Source organism: Salmo trutta, chromosome 3, assembly GCF_901001165.1.
Source record: "Salmo trutta chromosome 3, fSalTru1.1, whole genome shotgun sequence".
NCBI lineage: Eukaryota > Metazoa > Chordata > Actinopteri > Salmoniformes > Salmonidae > Salmo > Salmo trutta.
Window position 1 is genome coordinate 43,191,125 of NC_042959.1, and position 19,073 is coordinate 43,210,197.

The following is a 19,073-nucleotide window of genomic DNA, read 5'->3' on the forward strand; positions in this document are numbered from 1 at the left end:
GGACAAATCTACACTGGAGATGCTTACCAAGATGACATTGAATGTTCCTGAGTGGCCTAGTTACAGCTTTGACTTAAATCGTCTTGAAAACCTATGGCAAGACTTGAAAATGGCTGTCTAGCAATGTTCAACAACCAACTTGACAGAGCTTGAAGAATTTTTAAAAGAATAACATGCAAATATTGTACAATCCAGGTGTGCAAAGCTCTTAGACTTACCCAGATAGACTCACAGCTGTAATTGCTGCCAAAGAGGATTCTAACGTGTATTGACTCAGGGGTGTTAATACTTATTTATGTAAATTAGATATTTCTGTATATAATAAAAACATGTTTTCACTTTGTTGTTATGGGGTATTGTGTGTGTAGATGGGTGAGAAAAATAAATATTTAATTCATTTTGAATTCAGGCTGTAACACAACATAATGTGGAATAAGTCAAGGGGTATGAATACTTTCTGAAAGCACTGTATTAAGGCTGACCCCAGTTAGTCGACTGGTCGATTGTTTGGTTGATAGGCTGTGTTGGTCGACCGAGATTTATTTAGTCGAGCAGTGGCAAATATACACTACATTACCAAAAGTATGTGGATACCTGCTCATCGAACATCTCAATTCAAAAATCATGGGCATTAATATGGAGTTGGTCCCCCCCTTTGCTGCTATAATAGCCTGCACACTTCTGGGAAGGCTTTCCACTAAGGCTGGGCGATATGGCCTAAAACTCATATCTCGATTTTCTCAAATATATATCTACATTTAAAAAAAATGTTTTCTCTAAATAAGCTTTGTTGTACAATGTACAATGTAAAATACACTGTATTCTAAACAGTCAGCAATAATCTAATGAATTCAGAGCTTGTGAAATTATACCTAGGCTGAATATATGCCTTCAACAATCATAAGACCCACTAATAATTTAATTATTTTATCAGAATAGTTGTACCTTCTTTTTTTATAATAATCACTGATCTGGCTTTCAGGTCTGTCTATAAAAATGCCAATTTTGATTAAAATTAACCAGAACCATGCATAATGCACATCAACTAATAATGTATCAGGCATTGTTGAAAATGAACACCGGTCTCATAAACAATCCCTCAAGCACAAGCCCACGTGTTAGTAATTAGCCAGCTAATATTTATATTTCAAGTTTAGCCAAATTGGATCAAGGTATAATTTCACACGCTCTGAATTCAGCTGACAAGGCAAAACAGTTGAATTGTTACGAATACAACCTTCTGTCCGTCTCCAACTACTTGAACAGATGTTCAACATTAATTAAACATTAATTCGATATATAGCCCAGCCCTATTTTCCACTAGATGTTGGAACATTGCTGCAGGGACTTGCTTCCATTCAGCCACAAGAGCATTAGTGAGGTCGGCACTGATGTTGGGCGGTTAGGCCTGGCTCGCAGTCTGCATTCCAATTCATCCCAAAGGTGTTCGATGGGGTTGAGGTCAGGGCTCTGTGCAGGCCAGTCAAGTTATTCCAAACCAATTTCGACCGACCATTTCTGTATGGACCTCGGTTTGTGTACGGGGTCATTGTCATGCTGAAACAGGAAAGGGCCATGCCCAAACTGTTGCCACAAAGTTGGAAGCACAGAATCATCTTGAATGTTATTGTATGCTGTAGCATTAATATTTCCCTTCACTGGAACTAAGGGGCCATGAAAAACAGCCCCAGACCATTATTCCTCCTCCACCGAACTTTACAGTTGGCACTATGCATTCGGGCAGGTAGCGTTCTCCTGGGATCAGTCAAACCCAGATTCGTCTGTCGAACTGCCAGATGATGTAGCATGATTCATCACTCCAGAGAACGCAATTCCACTGCTCCAGAGTCCAATGGTAGCGAGCTTTACACCACTCCAGCCGACGCATGGCATTGCACATGGGGATCTTAAGCTTGTGTGCGACTGCTCGGCCATGGAAACCCATTACATGAAGCTCCCAGCGAACAGTTCTGGTGCTGAAGTTGCTTCCAGAGGCAGTTTGGAACTCGGCAGTGAGTGTTGCAACCGAAGACAGAGGATTTCTACGCGCTACACACTTCAGCACTTAGCTGAGCCGTTGTTCACGACTGAGCCGTTGTTGCTCCTAGATGTTTCCACTTCACAATAACAGCACTTACAGTTGACCGGGGCAGCTCTAGCAGGGCAGAAATTTGATGAACTGACTTGTTGGAAAGGTGGCATCCTATAACGGTGCCATGTTGAAAGTCACTGAGCTCTTCATTCTACTGCCAATGTTTGTCTATGAGATTGCATGGCTATGTGTTCAGTTTTATACACCTGTCAGCAACAGGTGTGGCTGAAATAGCTAAATCCACTAATTTGAAGGGGTGTCCGCATACATTTACATTTTAGTCATTTAGCAGACGCTCTTATCCAGAGCGACTTACAGTAGTGAATGCATACATTTCATATATTTTTTTTCTCCGTACTGGTCCCCCCGTAGGAATCGAACCCACAATCCTGGCGTTGCAAACACCATGCTCTACCAACTGAGCCACACGTGACGCATACCTTTGGCCATGTAGAGTATATAAACAAATTATTATTACCAGTAGTACATTTACTGTTAACTCCCATAATTTCTAATCTACAATGTTTGTTTGGCTACGGTAATTACAGTTAATGCACTCAATATATTATTATTATTATTATTACAGTCTTACCGTTGTCATTGTAGGAGTGGACACATTGTTTGCAGAGTGCACAACTTAGGCGGTGACAAAAAAACGTTATGGTTTATTTCATTCCATTTATGAGTTGTCAATTTATTACTTGTCTTTTGTTTGGAGCACTCCTGTCAATCTTGAGTAAAGGACTCACAACTGATTACGCATATAGAAGTAGGAGTAGTCTACTTGGTCTGCGAGCAAATGTAGGTCTATAATTATTCCCATTTGAGGATCTAATACTATTTATGATTGTCTTAACTCACCATCACTGTGAAATTTCTGAAAGTAATTTTTTCTTCGCATTAAGCAGCAAGTAGACAAAGTCTGTTTTTACATCCATTGAGAATGACAGTTGTTCCTCAACACAGCCTATTTGAAACATCTTTCCAGCTCGCTCCTTTTTGATTACCGCTCAGCATGAAAGGGGAAGAAATGTCATGCTCTGATCCGGTGGAAGCGTCATAAAATAGGTCTACCTGATAACTTCTTATCCCTTGTGCAAAATAGCCTGCAGCTGTGTCTGTCTGTCTAGAGTTCACTGGAGCTGGAAACTCTGAGGACCCAGAATATTTTATACAATGTTGCAAGTTTGCTAGCAGGAGCTTCAGGCCAGACCAAGTTAATATAGCTGACACAATACAAGTTCCTTGTAGACAGGTCATGCATAGCCAATGTGATTTAGATTATATTTATTTTTATCAGGATATTTTCTACCTGCAGGTTGCAATGTTTTTATTTGTTGTCTTTATGTAGGTTATTTTTACATATTGGCAATGAAAATAAAAGTTACTTTTAGATTTGTGCCATTTTCATTTAGGTATAATTTAGATTTACCACATAACATTAATTTTGAGATATGAAGACTATTATAAATTACATTAAATTAAAGTTCCATGTAAATGTGCATATAAAAATTATAACTGGCATGTAGATCAGTAGAAATGGTATGATAACGTGGCACTCCAAATGGAAAAGGTTGCCGACCGCTGGTGTAGCCCATTACCGGCAACTTCAGGAGCTTAACAGCAGAGACAGAATATGAGAAAGCCAGCAACAACGGGAGGAGGAAGGTCAGGAACAGGTGTTTTTCTTCTGGGTGGCTATATTGATCTCTGGCTCTCTCTTTAGTAATTTATGTCTTCATTTTTAATCGCAGTGCTTAAAGCATCAGACAAGCTCAGTAGCCTACGTATAGTTGATTTTATTCAAACAAAGGATGTGGAAAAATATTTTTTTGTTGTTGTTGACCAATCAGACGACTCTTGGTCAACTAACATTTGTTTTAGTCTGGGACAGCCCTACACTGTATGTAGAATAGATTTGTATGTAGACCTACTGATAGCTAGCTGTAATTCTAGGTAATAAATCATTTTCATGCTAAAAGTACATTTCCTGAAGTAAACGTGGTGTGTTTGCTAACTTGTTTTATAGTGTGTATGGTTTTGAAATATGTTATAGTAGTTGTAGTGGTTGTAGTAGTAATGGTGGTGACTGGTTATAGTTGAAAAAGTAGGTAGATGAAAAGCTAGGATAGTCTGAACATATGAAAGTTGGTTTGGTGTATCTAGCTTGAACGGTTCAGAAGTTGCTGTTGGTGGGTTCTTTTATGGAAATGTATGCAATTGTATATACTGTAGTTATAAATTAGGAAAGCCTGAACATGTGAAAGTTGGTGGTAGTGTTTGCAGTAGTAATGGTGATGACTGGTTATAGTTCAATAGGTAGGTAGATGAAAATATTGTTTGATTGGTTAGTTGGGAGGTTAGGATAGCCTGAACTTGTGAAAGCTGATTTGGTGTCTCTAGCTTGAACGGTTCAAGAGTTACAACTATTGTTGGTGGGTATTATATGCTAATTTATGCTAATTTAAGGGTTTATAATTTATAGTGCAGACCAGAGCTAGTGTCACGGTTGTCGTAGGAAGGAGCAGACCAAAGTGCAGCGTGTGTGTCATTCCACATTTTATTTTCACTGTGAAACTAAGCAATACATACACATAACTAAAAAACAAAAACAACAAACCGTGACGCAGAGGTGAAACATACACTAACTCAAAATCAATCTCCCACAAACCCAGGTGGGAAAAACACCAACTTAAGTATGATCTCCAATTAGAGACAACGATGACCAGCTGCCTCTAATTGGAGAGCATCCCAAACAAAAACCCAACATAGAAATACAAAACTAGAACATCACAACATAGAAAATCTAAACTAGAAAAAAAAACTGTCACGCCCTGACCTACTCTACCATAGAAAATAACAGCTTTCTATGGTCAGGACGTGACAGCTAGCTAGCTACACCCAGGACCAGAGCTGGACCAGCGCTAGTGCAGACAAGAGCAATAGTTGTGTGGTTGTGGTCAGTAGTTGTGTGGTTAGTAGTTGTGTGGTTGTGGTCAATAGTTGTGTGGTTGTGGTCAGTAGTTGTGTAGTTGTGGTCAGTGTCTAAACTACAGTTGTTGCATGTGAAAACTGAAAGAAGTGCAATGAGAAGCAGGGTTGCCAGGTCAAGCTATAATTTCTAGCCCAATGACCACTCAAAACCCGCCCAAATGACCTGAAAACTAGCCCCAATTTTTTTTCAGCAAGAGAGTTGCCATATCTAGACAATAAACCCTTTTTCCATAACGCTATTGAGACAATTAAGGAGGAATATCATACTAACTTGTAAAATTCAGGTTTCCTCAAAATAATAATTATTGCAAGCTATGACATGACATAAAGGAATAGTAATATGTGACAAGAGAAAATATAATTCCATTAGCCGTGGTATAGTGGCCATATACCACAAACCCCCGGGGTGCCTTATTGCTATTATAAACTGGTTATGAACGTAATTAGAACAGTAAAAAGTAATGTTTTGTCATACCCGTTGTATATGGCCTGATATACCACCGCTTTCAGACAATCAGCATTCAGGGCTCGAACCAGGTGTCACGCCCTGATCTATTTCACATGTCCTTATTTTCCCCGGTGTATTTATCCCTGTGTTTCCTGTCTCTCTGTGCCAGTTTGTCTTGTTTGTCAAGTCAACCAGCGTTTTTGTGCCTCAGCTCCTGCTTTCCCAGTCCCTCTTTTTCTCGCCCTCCTGGTTTTGACCCTTGCCTGTCCTGACTCTGAGCCCGCCTGCCTGACCACTCTGCCTGCCCCTGACCTCAAGCCTACCTATCGTCTTGTACCATTTGGACTCTGACCTGGTTACTAAACCCCTGCTGTCCTGTTTATGACCCGTCGCCTGTACCTGACCCCTCGCCTGTACCCGACCTGCCTTTTGTCTACCCCTTTGTTATAATACATATCGGAGCTCAACCATCTGCCTCCTGTGTCTGCATTTGGGTCTCGCCTTGTGCCCTTATACCAGGTTTATAATTGTAAGTAAATAAATCCCCTTTGTGTATGTGCATAACTATAGATAAATCCTACAGGAGTTTGAGTGATGAAAGTTGAATAGAGGATCTCGAAATCTCTGAGCAAGAAACACTTGGATGAACATAAAAAAAAATGAATGTTAGGCTCTTTTCTATTGTGCTGTTATCATGTGCCAGATGTTAAGACTACAAACCACCATTGACTTGTCATTTCAATAGGCATAGGCTTCAGACTAAAATCTGGGTTTTTGATTCTAATTCAATTTTACCACAGTTTGCTCAGATAAAGCCCCTGATAGGCCAATATCTAATTTCAGATAGTCTACAGTATCCTAGACAAGATGTAAACTGAACGATTTAGCAGCTTGCTTCGTTCAAATTCAGACTAATTTATTCAACATGAATAGCAAGGCAATTTCGCAATAAGTAGTGCTTCTTTCCCCAATAGTCTGCTGGAATAGGCTACAGAGAATGGGGTCATAATTTCAATCACTGAATTAAATATTAATAATAGATATATTAACTTAATGTGCTTGTCAACAACAGCCAGAGTTTATTTTTTTGAATGTGTTTCACCTGTAGCCTAATATGACTACTGTTCATAATAACACAAGGCTACAACAAAGTTATAGGCTATTTATTAAATTGGTTCGCCAGCTCCAGATAGGCTACACAGGTTGCACAAATTGATTTGCAATGACTCCAGTGATATCGTCATTTCAACATATTTACTGTATAAAATGGTAGCCTACAATGGCATATATATTACTAGGTTTACTTGATGGCCAACAGAGGCAAATGTATAATTCTCCACATTTAGCCTAATGTCAGTTTCATTGAGGATTTTTCCCATAAAAAGAACCAGGCGAGGAAGTTCCATAACTACCATTAAAAATGTCCACTCGGGCAGCCCCCGAGACACATGAACTGAGCATGCATAAAGCACTTTGCTTGATACCTAAGCAGTCAACTTTAGAATGCAGTTTAAACCAAGCGGATTTATGTCATTCGTTTCCAGTGCTTTGTCTCCATTATTTGTTGATGTGCATCAGTTCTAGAGTATGGACATATTTTTTGGAAACAGGTTTGGAAATAGGTGGCTCCATAATGACAATCTAAATAGCCTACCTACAACTGGTAAAAAGTTGTCACAACGTACGCGCGTGCTGCTCTCGTTCCTCTCGCTCACCTGACTCAGCCAATACCTGTAGTGCTCTCTCAGCACACACACCCCTCCTGATCTTTCAATCACTCAGCAACAGCATGACTCACTGCCTGACAGTCAGGAGCAGGTCACAGTGAAATATATATGTTTGAAGAAAAATACCATGGCAGCTGCGGTGCAATTTAGAAATATCCCAAAAACCAGAAACCCGCGACCAGTACATTTTCACCCGCGACATCGTTTTCCAAGTAGCCCAAATTGGCAAGGAAACCGCGAACATGGCAACACTGATGAGAAGTGGGAGAAGAAGAAAAAATGATGAGAAGTGATTGGGTGAAATATGAAGAGTGAACAGTGGCAGTTGTTTTCCAAGGCAATTGTTTTTCGGCAACAGTTGCCTTGGCAGGCCTGCTCCCTCCATGGCGAAAGCCAGTGTGAAAAACATACTAACAAACATTTGTGCTTTGAAACGAAATAAATACCGCACCCTAACCCACACAACTTATTTGCTAGATTCATGATAGTGTTGTTAGACAAAGCAAGGAAAGTGAACTTTAAAGCGTGATTGAGTTTTAATGGAATATGCAGCTGTTGGTAAGTAATGAACCTGCTAGCTTCTGACATGACTAACTGCATCTTTAAAGAGATCACTTGATGGGTTACTAAAACAGCTCTATCTATTGATTGGTAGAAGCTATTCCTAATCCGTTGCCAGATTTGAATAGCAGAGAAATAGACGAAGATGTCATACCCATAACCTTTTGTCTAAAGTGGTACAAATTTCAGTTGTTTATAAAAGGTTTCAGAAAATGTTGTTGATGCAGTTACTAAAACAGCTGTAACTTTGTATCAGAATAAGATATTTTTGTTTTGCATTCAGATTTGAAAAGCAGAGAAGTAGATTAAGATTTCATATGCTCTAACATTTTGTAATAGTTGTTGACTAAATGGTTAAATTAGATGATTTGTGTAAAAAGTTGCATTGATTCATTTACAGTGAATGGAATGTTGGAATTGATGATGTCACAATGGGGCCTTTAGAATGTCGAGGAAATTGCCATGAAAGTGGATGGAGGACAAAAAGAAGGTCAAAAAAATTTACAATTTAAAAAGTATAAAATGTATTTTTTTTAAAAAGTATTAATTAAATATATATATTTTAAAGTTGTATGTAAGCACACTGGTTCTGACCAGTCTACATGTAATGTTTCAACGGCGTTTCTAGCTTGAATAGTGTAAGTGGAGTAGCGTGCTAAATAATAATAATAATAATATTAAAATGTCAGAAGTATGACGAAGATTTAAAGTCTGGACTTTTGCTTCGCAAGTCCCACCTAAAAATGCTGATCCACCCAGCGTCACATTTCCATAAACTGAACATGAATTACTCGCTGTCTCACCTCTCTGCTGTATTTAAGAAGGAGTCTTAAAAAAAATCACTAATTGCCTTTCTACATTGGAGCAGCAATTGAACAATTGTATTTAGCATGTACAGTGCCTTGTGAAAGTCTTCACACCCCTTGCACAGTTTTCACATGTTTCTGCCTTAAAATTACACATAAAAAGGGATTAAATTAGATTTTTTTTCCCCCGACCAATCTGCACAGCCTACTACACAATTTCAATGTAAAGGAAAATTATAGAAAATGTTCTTAATTAAATAGAACAAAAAACAAAGATGCCTTGATTGCGTTTGTCTTCACACACCATAGTTAATACTTGGTGGAAGAACTTTTGGCAGCCATTACAGCTGTGAGAGGAACATTTGTGTAAAGTTGGTAGGATCTCATTCAAAATGATTCACAGCTGTAATGCCTGCCGATGGTGGTTCCACCAAGTATTAACTCTGGGGTGTGAAGACATATGCAAAGACTTGTTTTTTTATTTGTATTAATTTGGAAAATGTTCTATAATTCTTTCACTTTGAAACAATATAATGTGTAATTGAATTTTTAAGGCAGAACATTTTGAAAAGTGTACAAGGGGTGTTTACACTTCCACTAGGCACTGTACTTATTCTCTCTTTTTCTGTATTGTTTCTACCCCATGGTCTATCTTAGTATCTGACCACAGTCATCCCATATGAGAAGAAAGGAGGTCCTCCATCGGTGGAAGATCTTCAGATCCTTACCCAAAGTAAGTGGCACCTTAGTAAGTGGTACCTGTAAGGTGCAGAGCATTTATCCCCCACCCATCACATGAATCTTAAATAAATAAAAACATTTGTGCTACTTGAAGTACAGGGTACAGTTGTTTATCTAGTGTTATAGTTGGTTGACATACCCTGGTCAAATACATTCCTGGAATAAATACATTTTTCTGATTGGTTTGTGTTTCTGTTGCAGTCCTGCAAGCTATGAGAGATGACAGTGACAAGGTGCCCAGCCTTCTGACAGACTACATTCTCAAAGGTGAATATACTCAGCCTCTCTCTATGTACATTTTAACATTAGTAGGCTATATTACAGTGAGTTATGTGTTGTTGGCATACGGTTGTCTCTGCATTTTTGTATAGTTGTTGTCTCTGCGTTTTTGTAGAATTCAAGAACATAACGTTTATTGATAACTCATGATTTTCACATTAGGTTATTTTAAGCTAGGCTTTTCTACTGTTTAAGTTGTTGTGCCTTTTCTTTTGTGTGTATGGTACAGGGCAGTTTACAGTTGAGTGATCTCCTTTTTCCTTCATTCATTTCTTTAAAAACAATTCTCTCCATTCTTAATTTTCTGTTCAATGTCTCGCTGCATTGTACTTGCTAGCTCTGGTGTGAGAGCCATGGACAGAGAGGTTTGTGACGCACATTCAGACACTGTACTGTGTGGTGTAGTTCACTCATTGCGTGAGAGCACCCCTAGTGGCCACTGAGCTTTAGTGTAATGTAACCATACCCTGCCGTTGTGTCCTGTCACTGCCCTGCCCCACCCCTCACTGTCACACTACTGCTGTTTAGGGTATGGTAGACCCCGTTGCTGCTCCCGTTGGTGTCACAAAGTTATCCCTGACCCACGATCTTGCTTTGCCTAACCCTTCACATCCTCAAGTGATCCCAAATGGACCTTACGGGTTCTACTAAAACGCTCCCTGGGAATCACTACTTTTACAACCATTGGAACCGATTTCTCTTTCTGGACTCACTGAATACTAAATGGCTGTATTGGCATATTGTGTATTGTTGCCGTATCTATTTCAAGTGTGTTTGGATTCCTTAACTCTTTTCCTGATCTAACCTAGATACAGGTACTTGGTTATTTTATTTCTCCTGTTTTACTATTTCATTCCTTTTTCTCCACCCAAGCCTGTTCTACTTCTTACTTTGTATTTTCCCTTAGTAGCCTAACTGGCATTCACGACTAGTCCTAGCCATACTCATTAATATGTGTTTTTTCCACAGTGCTTTGCCCAACATAGACTGGAAGGACGATAACTGACATTTTGATAACGAGGTGAGGGATCTGGTTTCAATGTCAACAAGCAAAATGAAGAGGACTTGCTCAGAGTATAAAAAATAAAAACATGAGCACACTTAATTTATTCTTAATGATGCATGGTATTTTACCTCAAGTTGCTCCTTTTTATGTAACACCCATAGCTGTTTTATAGCTCATTCAGTTTTATTTTCTCCGTGTTGAGCATGGTGATTTCACAAACCTTGTGTATTTGACTACTTCAAGTATTTTTTTAAATTGTTTTTACTTTAAGTACAGTGTAAAATTCAGTACCCAAAGTCATAAGAAAGATACTCATACATTCTAGTGTAGCATCTACTGTATGTGGCTGATATCAACAGCCTTTTGGATGATAGGGAGGCTTACATTTTTGCCCTGAAGTAAGATCGAAGCTACTCATATCCAAAGGTTTGTGTCTTAATTGGATTAACCTAATCTGAAGGTCTCAGAAACAACTGAGCTACACTCCACAGCACTTGTAATATCAGGGATATGAAACATTTTAGGTTAGTTTAAAAGTGCTTAAATACATTTCATTAATAAAATAAACCTTGAACTAAATACTAACATTTTTCTACACAACTCAGTCCACCATTTGGCCTCCCTAAAAGCACTGCACATATATTTTTTAGTCATAGCTAAATACTGTAGTAGTACCATTATTGTCATACTTAGAAGGAATTGCAAAGGTAATGTGAACAGAACTGTAATTAATTACAGAGCACTGATGTGACTACTAGCTATGCATTTGAGTAAATAATGACTCACTGTAGCCCTGAATCAGAGGCACCATGCAGCCCAGACCTGGCCAGTCTGAAGGCTGTGCACACAAGCTGGGCATTATTATATTTCTATACACAAGAAATTAAGATGCCTTTGTATTTGCCAGAATTTTTTGTACATTGACTTATTTTTAACCAAATGTTATTATACTAAGCTACTTATCTGCTAAACTATTAATTTATTTTGTAAATATTTTATTTCGAATAAATGTATAAAGTCAATGAATAACCCAATTTAATCTGGTTTTGTTTCATTACTGAGTCAACTCCATTTTTTTCTCCTTGCTCATACAGCATACTCCAGCTATTCATCAATGACGAGGATATGGAACAACATAGAAAACTTATTTAGTTATGCAAACTCAACCTTGCTTTTAGCCAATACCCTTGGCCAATACTTTTAATATTGTAACAGGGAGCCATGCTCTTTCAATGCCACTGTAGTCTAATCCTCATTGGAACATGGGAAATCATAAAACATTGACAGTTAACACATTTTTCCAACTCCAACTAGGAGAAAAACATTGGAAAGAGGAACAACAAATGGTTTGTGCAAATGTGAGAGAGATGGCTCCTTTGGTACCAGTGTCTTTCACCTCAGCAGTAGGCTTCTTGATACTTGAGGATAAGAGTAACTCACACGTGCATATAACACACGTGAAATACAAAACACACTCCAAAACACACTGTTGTTTCATTATCAGCTGGCCATGTGTCAGCCGAACCATATCCAGCTAGCTGAGAGGAACTAGATGAAATAAATAAATGGAAGGGTATTTTGGCAGCTAGGTCAAGCTAGTAGGTAGCTACCGGTGGGAACATGATTGCATGATGAGTGGGATGATATATACCAAATTAGGCCATGTGACAACCAAACCAACACATGGCACCCCATTAAGATCTTAAAGATACCACAAGAATATCACTATGGTTTGGAATGAGAATGAAACACAAAGATCATGTCTTTGTATCACTGCTTCATATTATATCCAAATGGAGTTACATTTCAAGATAGAAAACTGATATATCTAAGATCAAATTTTCATCATGGTAAACTGAGATAAACTCATTCACTATTGCTAAATGGAGCATATGAATGGAGACATGTCATGACAGAATATCTCATGTTTAATAGAGGCCTCATCTGCAAAAAAACATATGAAGAGTTTCATACCAAAATGATATATGATTTACCATATATACATGTCGGTAAATTAACTTTTATTGTTTGAAGAAATTAAAGAGATTGGTGTGTTTTTCACTATCTAATCATGGCATGGTGTGGTTCAATGACAGACATGTATTTGTTAAAAATCTATCACTTGATGATTTCATTTCAGAGACAAATAGTCATGTTTTTTTTGCAAAATGCTGCACATCCACCTCACTCAGAGAAATAAGTAGTACTGCTAGGTTTTACATAGTCAAATGTAATAAATAACATTTTTTTATCCCCAATTTCATGTTATCCAGTCTTGTCTCATTGCTGCAACTCCTGTATGGACTCAGGAGAGGCGAAGGTCAAGAGCCATGCATCCTCCAAAATACGACCCAACCCGCACTGCTTCTTGACACAATGCACATCCAACCCGGAAGCCAGCCACACCAATGTGTCAGAGGAAACACCGTACACCTGGCGACCTGGTCAGCATGCACTGCGCCCGGAACACCACAGGAGTTGCTAGTGAGACAAGGATATCCCTGCCAGCCAAACCCTCCCTAACCCGGACGACGCTGGGCCAATTGTGCGCCGCCCCATGGGCCTCCCTGTCGCGGCCAGCTGCAACAGAGCCTGGGCTCGAACCCAGAATCTCTGGTGACACAGCTAGCACTGCGATGCAGTGCCTTAGACCACTGCGCCATCCGGGAGGCCATAACTCAGTTTTTAATAAAGAAATGTACAAATTATACATTTGTGACAGCTACACTACATATACAAAAGTATGTGGCCATCCCTTCAAATTAATGGATTTGGCTATTTCAGCCACACCCGTTGCTGACAGGTGTATAAAATCGAGCACACAGCCATGCAATCTCCATATTCAAACATTGGCAGTAGAATATCATTACTGAAGAGCTCAGTGACTTTCAACGTGGCACCGTCATAGGATGCTAACTTTCCAACAAGTCAGTTCGTCAAATTTCTGCCCTGCTAGAGCTGCCCCGGTCAACTGTAAGTGCTTTTATTGTGAAGTGGAAACATCTAGGAGCAACAATGGCTCAGCCGCGAAGTGGTAGGCCACACAAGTGCTGAAGCACGTAGCGCGTAAAAATCATCTGTCCTCGGTTGCAACACTCACAGCCGAGTTCCAAACGGCCTCTGGAAGCAAGTGTTTGTCGGGAGCTTCATAAAATGGGCAGCAGCACACAAGCCTAAGATCACCAGCGCAATGCCAAGCGATTGCTGGAGTGGTATAAAGCTCGCCGTCATTGGACTCTGGAGCAGTGGAAACGCTTTCTCAGCAGTGATGAATCCCGCTTCACCATCTGGCAGTCCGACGGACGAACCTAGGTTTAGCGGATACCAGGAGAATGCTACCTGCCCGAATGCATAGTGCCAACTGTAAAGTTTGGTGGAGGAGGAATAGTGGCTAGACCCCTTAGTTCCAGTTTCATTTTTTATTATGGGGGGGGGTAGATCAGCTTTAATATTGCGGATAGATTGCAGCTTCCGTCAATGTAATTGTCTGCATAATTTCCAATCCCCCATATATTTTTGGGGTAAATAATGATATATATGTGGGTATATATACACTGCTCAAAAAAATAAAGGGAACACTAAAATAACACATCCTAGATCTGAATGAATGAAATAATCTTATTAAATACTTTTTTCTTTACATAGTTGAATGTGCTGACAACAAAATCACACAAAAATAATCAATGGAAATCCAATTTATCAACCCATGGAGGTCTGGATTTGGAGTCACACTCAAAATTAAAGTGGAAAACCACACTACAGGCTGATCCAACTTGATGTAATGTCCTTAAAACAAGTCAAAATGAGGCTCAGTAGTGTGTGTGGCCTCCACGTGCCTGTATGACCTCCCTACAACGCCTGGGCGTGCTCCTGATGAGTTGGCGGATGGTCTCCTGAGGGATCTCCTCCCAGACCTGGACTAAAGCATCCGCCAACTCCTGGACAGTTTGTGGTGCAACGTGGCGTTGGTGGATGGAGCGAGACATCATGTCCCAGATGTGCTCAATTGGATTCAGGTCTGGGGAACAGGCGGGCCAGTCCATAGCATCAATGCCTCCCTCTTGCAGGAACTACTGACACACTCCAGCCACATGAGGTCTAGCATTGTCTTGCATTAGGAGGAACCCAGGGCCAACCGCACCAGCATATGGTCTCACAAGGGGTCTGAGGATCTCATCTCGGTACCTAATGGCAGTCAGACTACCTCTGGTGAGCACATGGAGGGCTGTGCGGCCCCCCAAAGAAATGTCACCCCACACCATGACTGACCCTCCGCCAAACCGGTCATGCTGGAGGATGTTGCAGGAAGCAGAACGTTCTCCACGGCGTCTCCAGACTCTGTCACGTTTGTCACATGTGCTCAGTGGGAACCTGCTTTCATCTGTGAAGAGCACAGGGTGCCAGTGGCGAATTTGCCAATCTTGGTGTTCTCTGGCAAATGCCAAATGTCCTACACGGTGTTGGGCTGTAAGCACAACCCCCACCTGTGGACGTCCGGCCCTCATACCACCCTCATGGAGTCTGTTTCTGACCGTTTGAGCAGACACATGCACACTTGTGGCCTGCTGGAGGTCATTTTGCAGGGCTCTGGCAGTGCTTCTCCTGCTCCTCCTTGCACAAAGGCGGAGGTAGCGGTCCTGCTGCTGGGTTGTTACCCTCCTACGGCCTCCTCCACGTCTCCTGATGTACTGGCCTGTCTCCTGGTAGCGCCTCCATGCTCTGGACACTATGCTGACAGACACAGCAAACCTTCTTGCCACAGCTCGCATTGATGTGCCATCCTGGATGAGCTGCACTACCTGAGCCACTTGTGTGGGTTGTAGACTCCGTCTCATGCTACCACTAGAGTGAAAGCACCGCCAGCATTCAAAAGTGACCAAAACATCAGCCAGGAAGCATAGGAACTGAGAAGTGGTCTGTGGTCCCCACCTGCAGAACCACTGCTTTATTGGGGGTGTCTTGCTAATTGCCTATAATTTCCACCTGTTGTCTATTCCATTTGCCCAACAGCATGTGAAATTTATTGCCAATCAGTGTTGCTTCCTAAGTGCACAGTTTGATTTTACAGAAGTGTGATTGACTTGGAGTTACATTGTGTTGCTTAAGTGTTCCCTTTATTTTTTTGAGCAGTATATATATATATACTCACATACTGTACGTACCCATACATATACATACATAAACATTCATACATATACACATACATAATACATACATACATACATACATACATACATACATACATACATACATACATACATACATACATACACATACCTACTTAGATATGCATACTTATTTTAGAATATACCTTTATTATTCCCCGCAAACCACCCTTCCCCCAATTGGAGTAAACTAATAAACAATAACACTTAGGCTTCTACCTACAGTTTATACATATTATACACATTTTACAGACACAATCTATTTTACGATAGTTATATTTTGTTCGTTTTTAGTCCTTCCTCTATTTCTGATGTCCATCCAGGTTGATTTCTATCTGTAACTGTGCTATTTCACAAAATCTCTGAACCTATATACATTTTACAGACCCCGTGTGTTTTACATTGGCTATCTTGTTATTAGTCCCACCCTTTCATCTCCATTCAACCCCTCCCATCTATCTCTTAAACCTAGCGGAACGCCTCACCAATATCCAATAGTATAGCGTGGCGTGAAATACAAACACCTAAAAAATGCTATAACTTCAATTTCTCAAACATATGACTATTTTACTATTTTAAAGACAAGACTCTCGTTAATCTAACCACATTGTCCGATTTCAAAAAGGCTTTACAGCAAAAGCAAAACATTAGATTATGTCAGGAGAGTACCCTGCCAAAAATAATCACACAGCCATTTTCAAAGCAAGCATATATGTCACAAAAACCAAAACCACAGCTAAATGCAGCACTAACCTTTGATGATCTTCATCAGATGACACTCCTAGGACATTATGTTATACAATACATGCATGTTTTGTTCAATCAAGTTCATATTTATATCAAAAACCAGCTTTTTACATTAGCATGTGATGCTCAGAACTAGCATACCCACCGAAAACTTTCGGTGAATTTACTAAATTACTCACGATAAACGTTGACAAAAAACATAACAATTATTTTAAGAATTATAGATACAGAACTCCTTTATGCAATCGGGGTGTCCGATTTTAAAATTGCTTTTCGGTGAAAGCACATTTTGCAATATTCTGAGTACATAGCCCGGCCATCACGGCTAGCTATTTTGACACCCACCAAGTTTGGCACTCACCAAACTCAGATTTACTATAAGAAAAATTGGATTACCTTTGCTGTTCTTCGTCAGAATGCACTCCCAGGACTTCTACTTCAACAACAAATGTTGTTTTGGTTCGAAATAATCCATAGTTATATTGAAATAGCTCCGGTTTGTTCGTGCGTTCAGGTAACTATCCGAAGGGTGACGCGCCGGCGCGTTTCGTGACAAAAAAATTCAAAATATTCCATTACCGTACTTCGAAGCATGTCAAACGCTGTTTAAAATACATTTTTATGCGATTTTTCTCGTAAAATAGCGATAATATTCCAACCGGGAGATGTTGTATCCGTTCAAACAGTGAATGAAAAAAATGGACTCGTCTCGTACCAGTGTCATTGTTCCCAGAAGGACCACTAACAAAAACCCCTGCTGTTTTTCGCCCAGAGACTGCAGAGCTATCATTCCACTTTCTGCTGCCTTCCTAGAGCCAATGGAAGCCTTAGAAAATGCCATGTTACAGCAGAGATGCTGTATTTTTGATAGAGAGGCAGGGCACTTCCTGTATAGAATCTTCTCAGGTTTTGGCCTGCCATATGAGTTCTGTTATACTCACAGACACATTCAAACAGTTTAGAAACTTTAGAGTGTTTTCTATCCAAATATAGTAATTATATGCATTTCTGGTTTATGGGCAGGAGTAGTAACCAGATTAAATCTGGTATGTTTTTTATCCGGCCGTGAAAATACTGCCCCCTATCCCTAATAGGTTTTAACACCATCCATTTTGGATTTATATTTGCCATATATGTTTCAACTGCGCTGTGATGTATCACAAAAGTATCTACAGATTGTAAATTAAATAAACATTTTTGCTAAAACAATTATTATATTATTGATTAATTGACTATGACTTTTCAAATCACCCAGTATTGCTATCTGCAGCGTTAGTTCTAGGCAAATGTTGCAATTCTTCAGCCATTGCTGGACCTATGACCAAAAACAAGCTACATGTGGACAGTACCAAAATAAATGATCTAATGACTCTGCCTCCTCACAGCGAAATCTGCAAAGCTGGGAAGATTGTATCCCCCATAAATATAACATTCTATTGGTTGCAAGAATTTTGCGTAGTAATTTAAATGGAAAAATTCAAAGTTTTGAATCCGGCGTTGTTTTGCGCCTCAATTCATAAACCATGTGCCATGGAATGGGTACATCGAAAATCTCTTCCCAACTATTTTGCAATTTATATGGCACAGCTGTCAATTTTTTGGTCCTTAAATGATATTGGTATATGTTTTTATTTACCACACTTTTCTGTAAACATTTATGTTCTTTAATGCAGGGCCAACACTCAAGTTCCTTACTTTTTCCCCTTCTACTTACTTACCTCTTCCATTTTTGTGGTAATGCTGCAATTAGTTGGTTGTAATTTTGGGTAGAGCAGACATTTCCATATGTCTGTGTTAGCTGCATGTGTGACATAACTCCACCAGTCCTATTTATGATATCATTCAGTAAAATTATACCTTTTACATTTCATCGAAAAATAATTTCATGGGCCAAAAATGTGCTTTTCTTTCAAAAACAAGGACATTTCTAAGTGACCCCAAACTTTTGAATGGTAGTGTGTATATATATATATATATATAATAAATAATTAAATACAGTAATATGAGATCTGTATATGAAACATTTAGCAGATGCACTTATCCTGAGCGACTAAGTGCATTCATATTAAGACAGCTTGGTGAGACAACCACATATCACAGTCAAATATACAGAAAACAAATATTCCATTCCACCGAAACAATGGATATACAGCGCCTTCAGAAAGTGTTCATACCCCTTGACTTATTCCACATTTTGTTGTGTTACAGCTTAAATAAAATATGTATCAAATCTTTTTTTAAATCTCACCAATCTACATACAATACCCCATAGTAACAAAGTAAAAACAGTTTTTTAGAAGTGTTTGCAAATGTATTGAAAATAAAATACAGAAATGTCTCATTTACATAAGTATTCAAATCCCTGAGTCAATAGTTTGTAGAAGCACCTTTGGTAGTGATTACAGCTGAGTCTCTCAGTAAGTCTCTAAGAGTTTTCCAGACCTGGATTGTAAAATATTTGCCCATTATTATTTTCAAAATTCTTCAAGCTCTGTCAAATTGGTTGT

At 39.4% G+C, this 19,073-nt stretch overlaps 1 protein-coding gene across 3 annotated transcripts in view; it reads left to right on the forward strand.

Moving 5' to 3' along the window:
- Positions 1-11,688, forward strand: part of LOC115175598 (fasciculation and elongation protein zeta-2) — a 31,333-nt gene extending 19,645 nt beyond the window's left edge. For all 3 annotated transcript variants that reach the window (XM_029734957.1, XM_029734967.1, XM_029734976.1), the window contains 3 exons: positions 9,286-9,361; positions 9,571-9,636; positions 10,618-11,688. In XM_029734957.1, the coding sequence (XP_029590817.1) occupies positions 9,286-9,361; positions 9,571-9,636; positions 10,618-10,634 (159 nt within the window). In that variant the 3' untranslated portion in view covers positions 10,635-11,688. The remainder of the gene's footprint in view (positions 1-9,285; positions 9,362-9,570; positions 9,637-10,617) is intronic.
- The last annotated feature ends 7,385 nt before the right edge of the window (positions 11,689-19,073 follow it).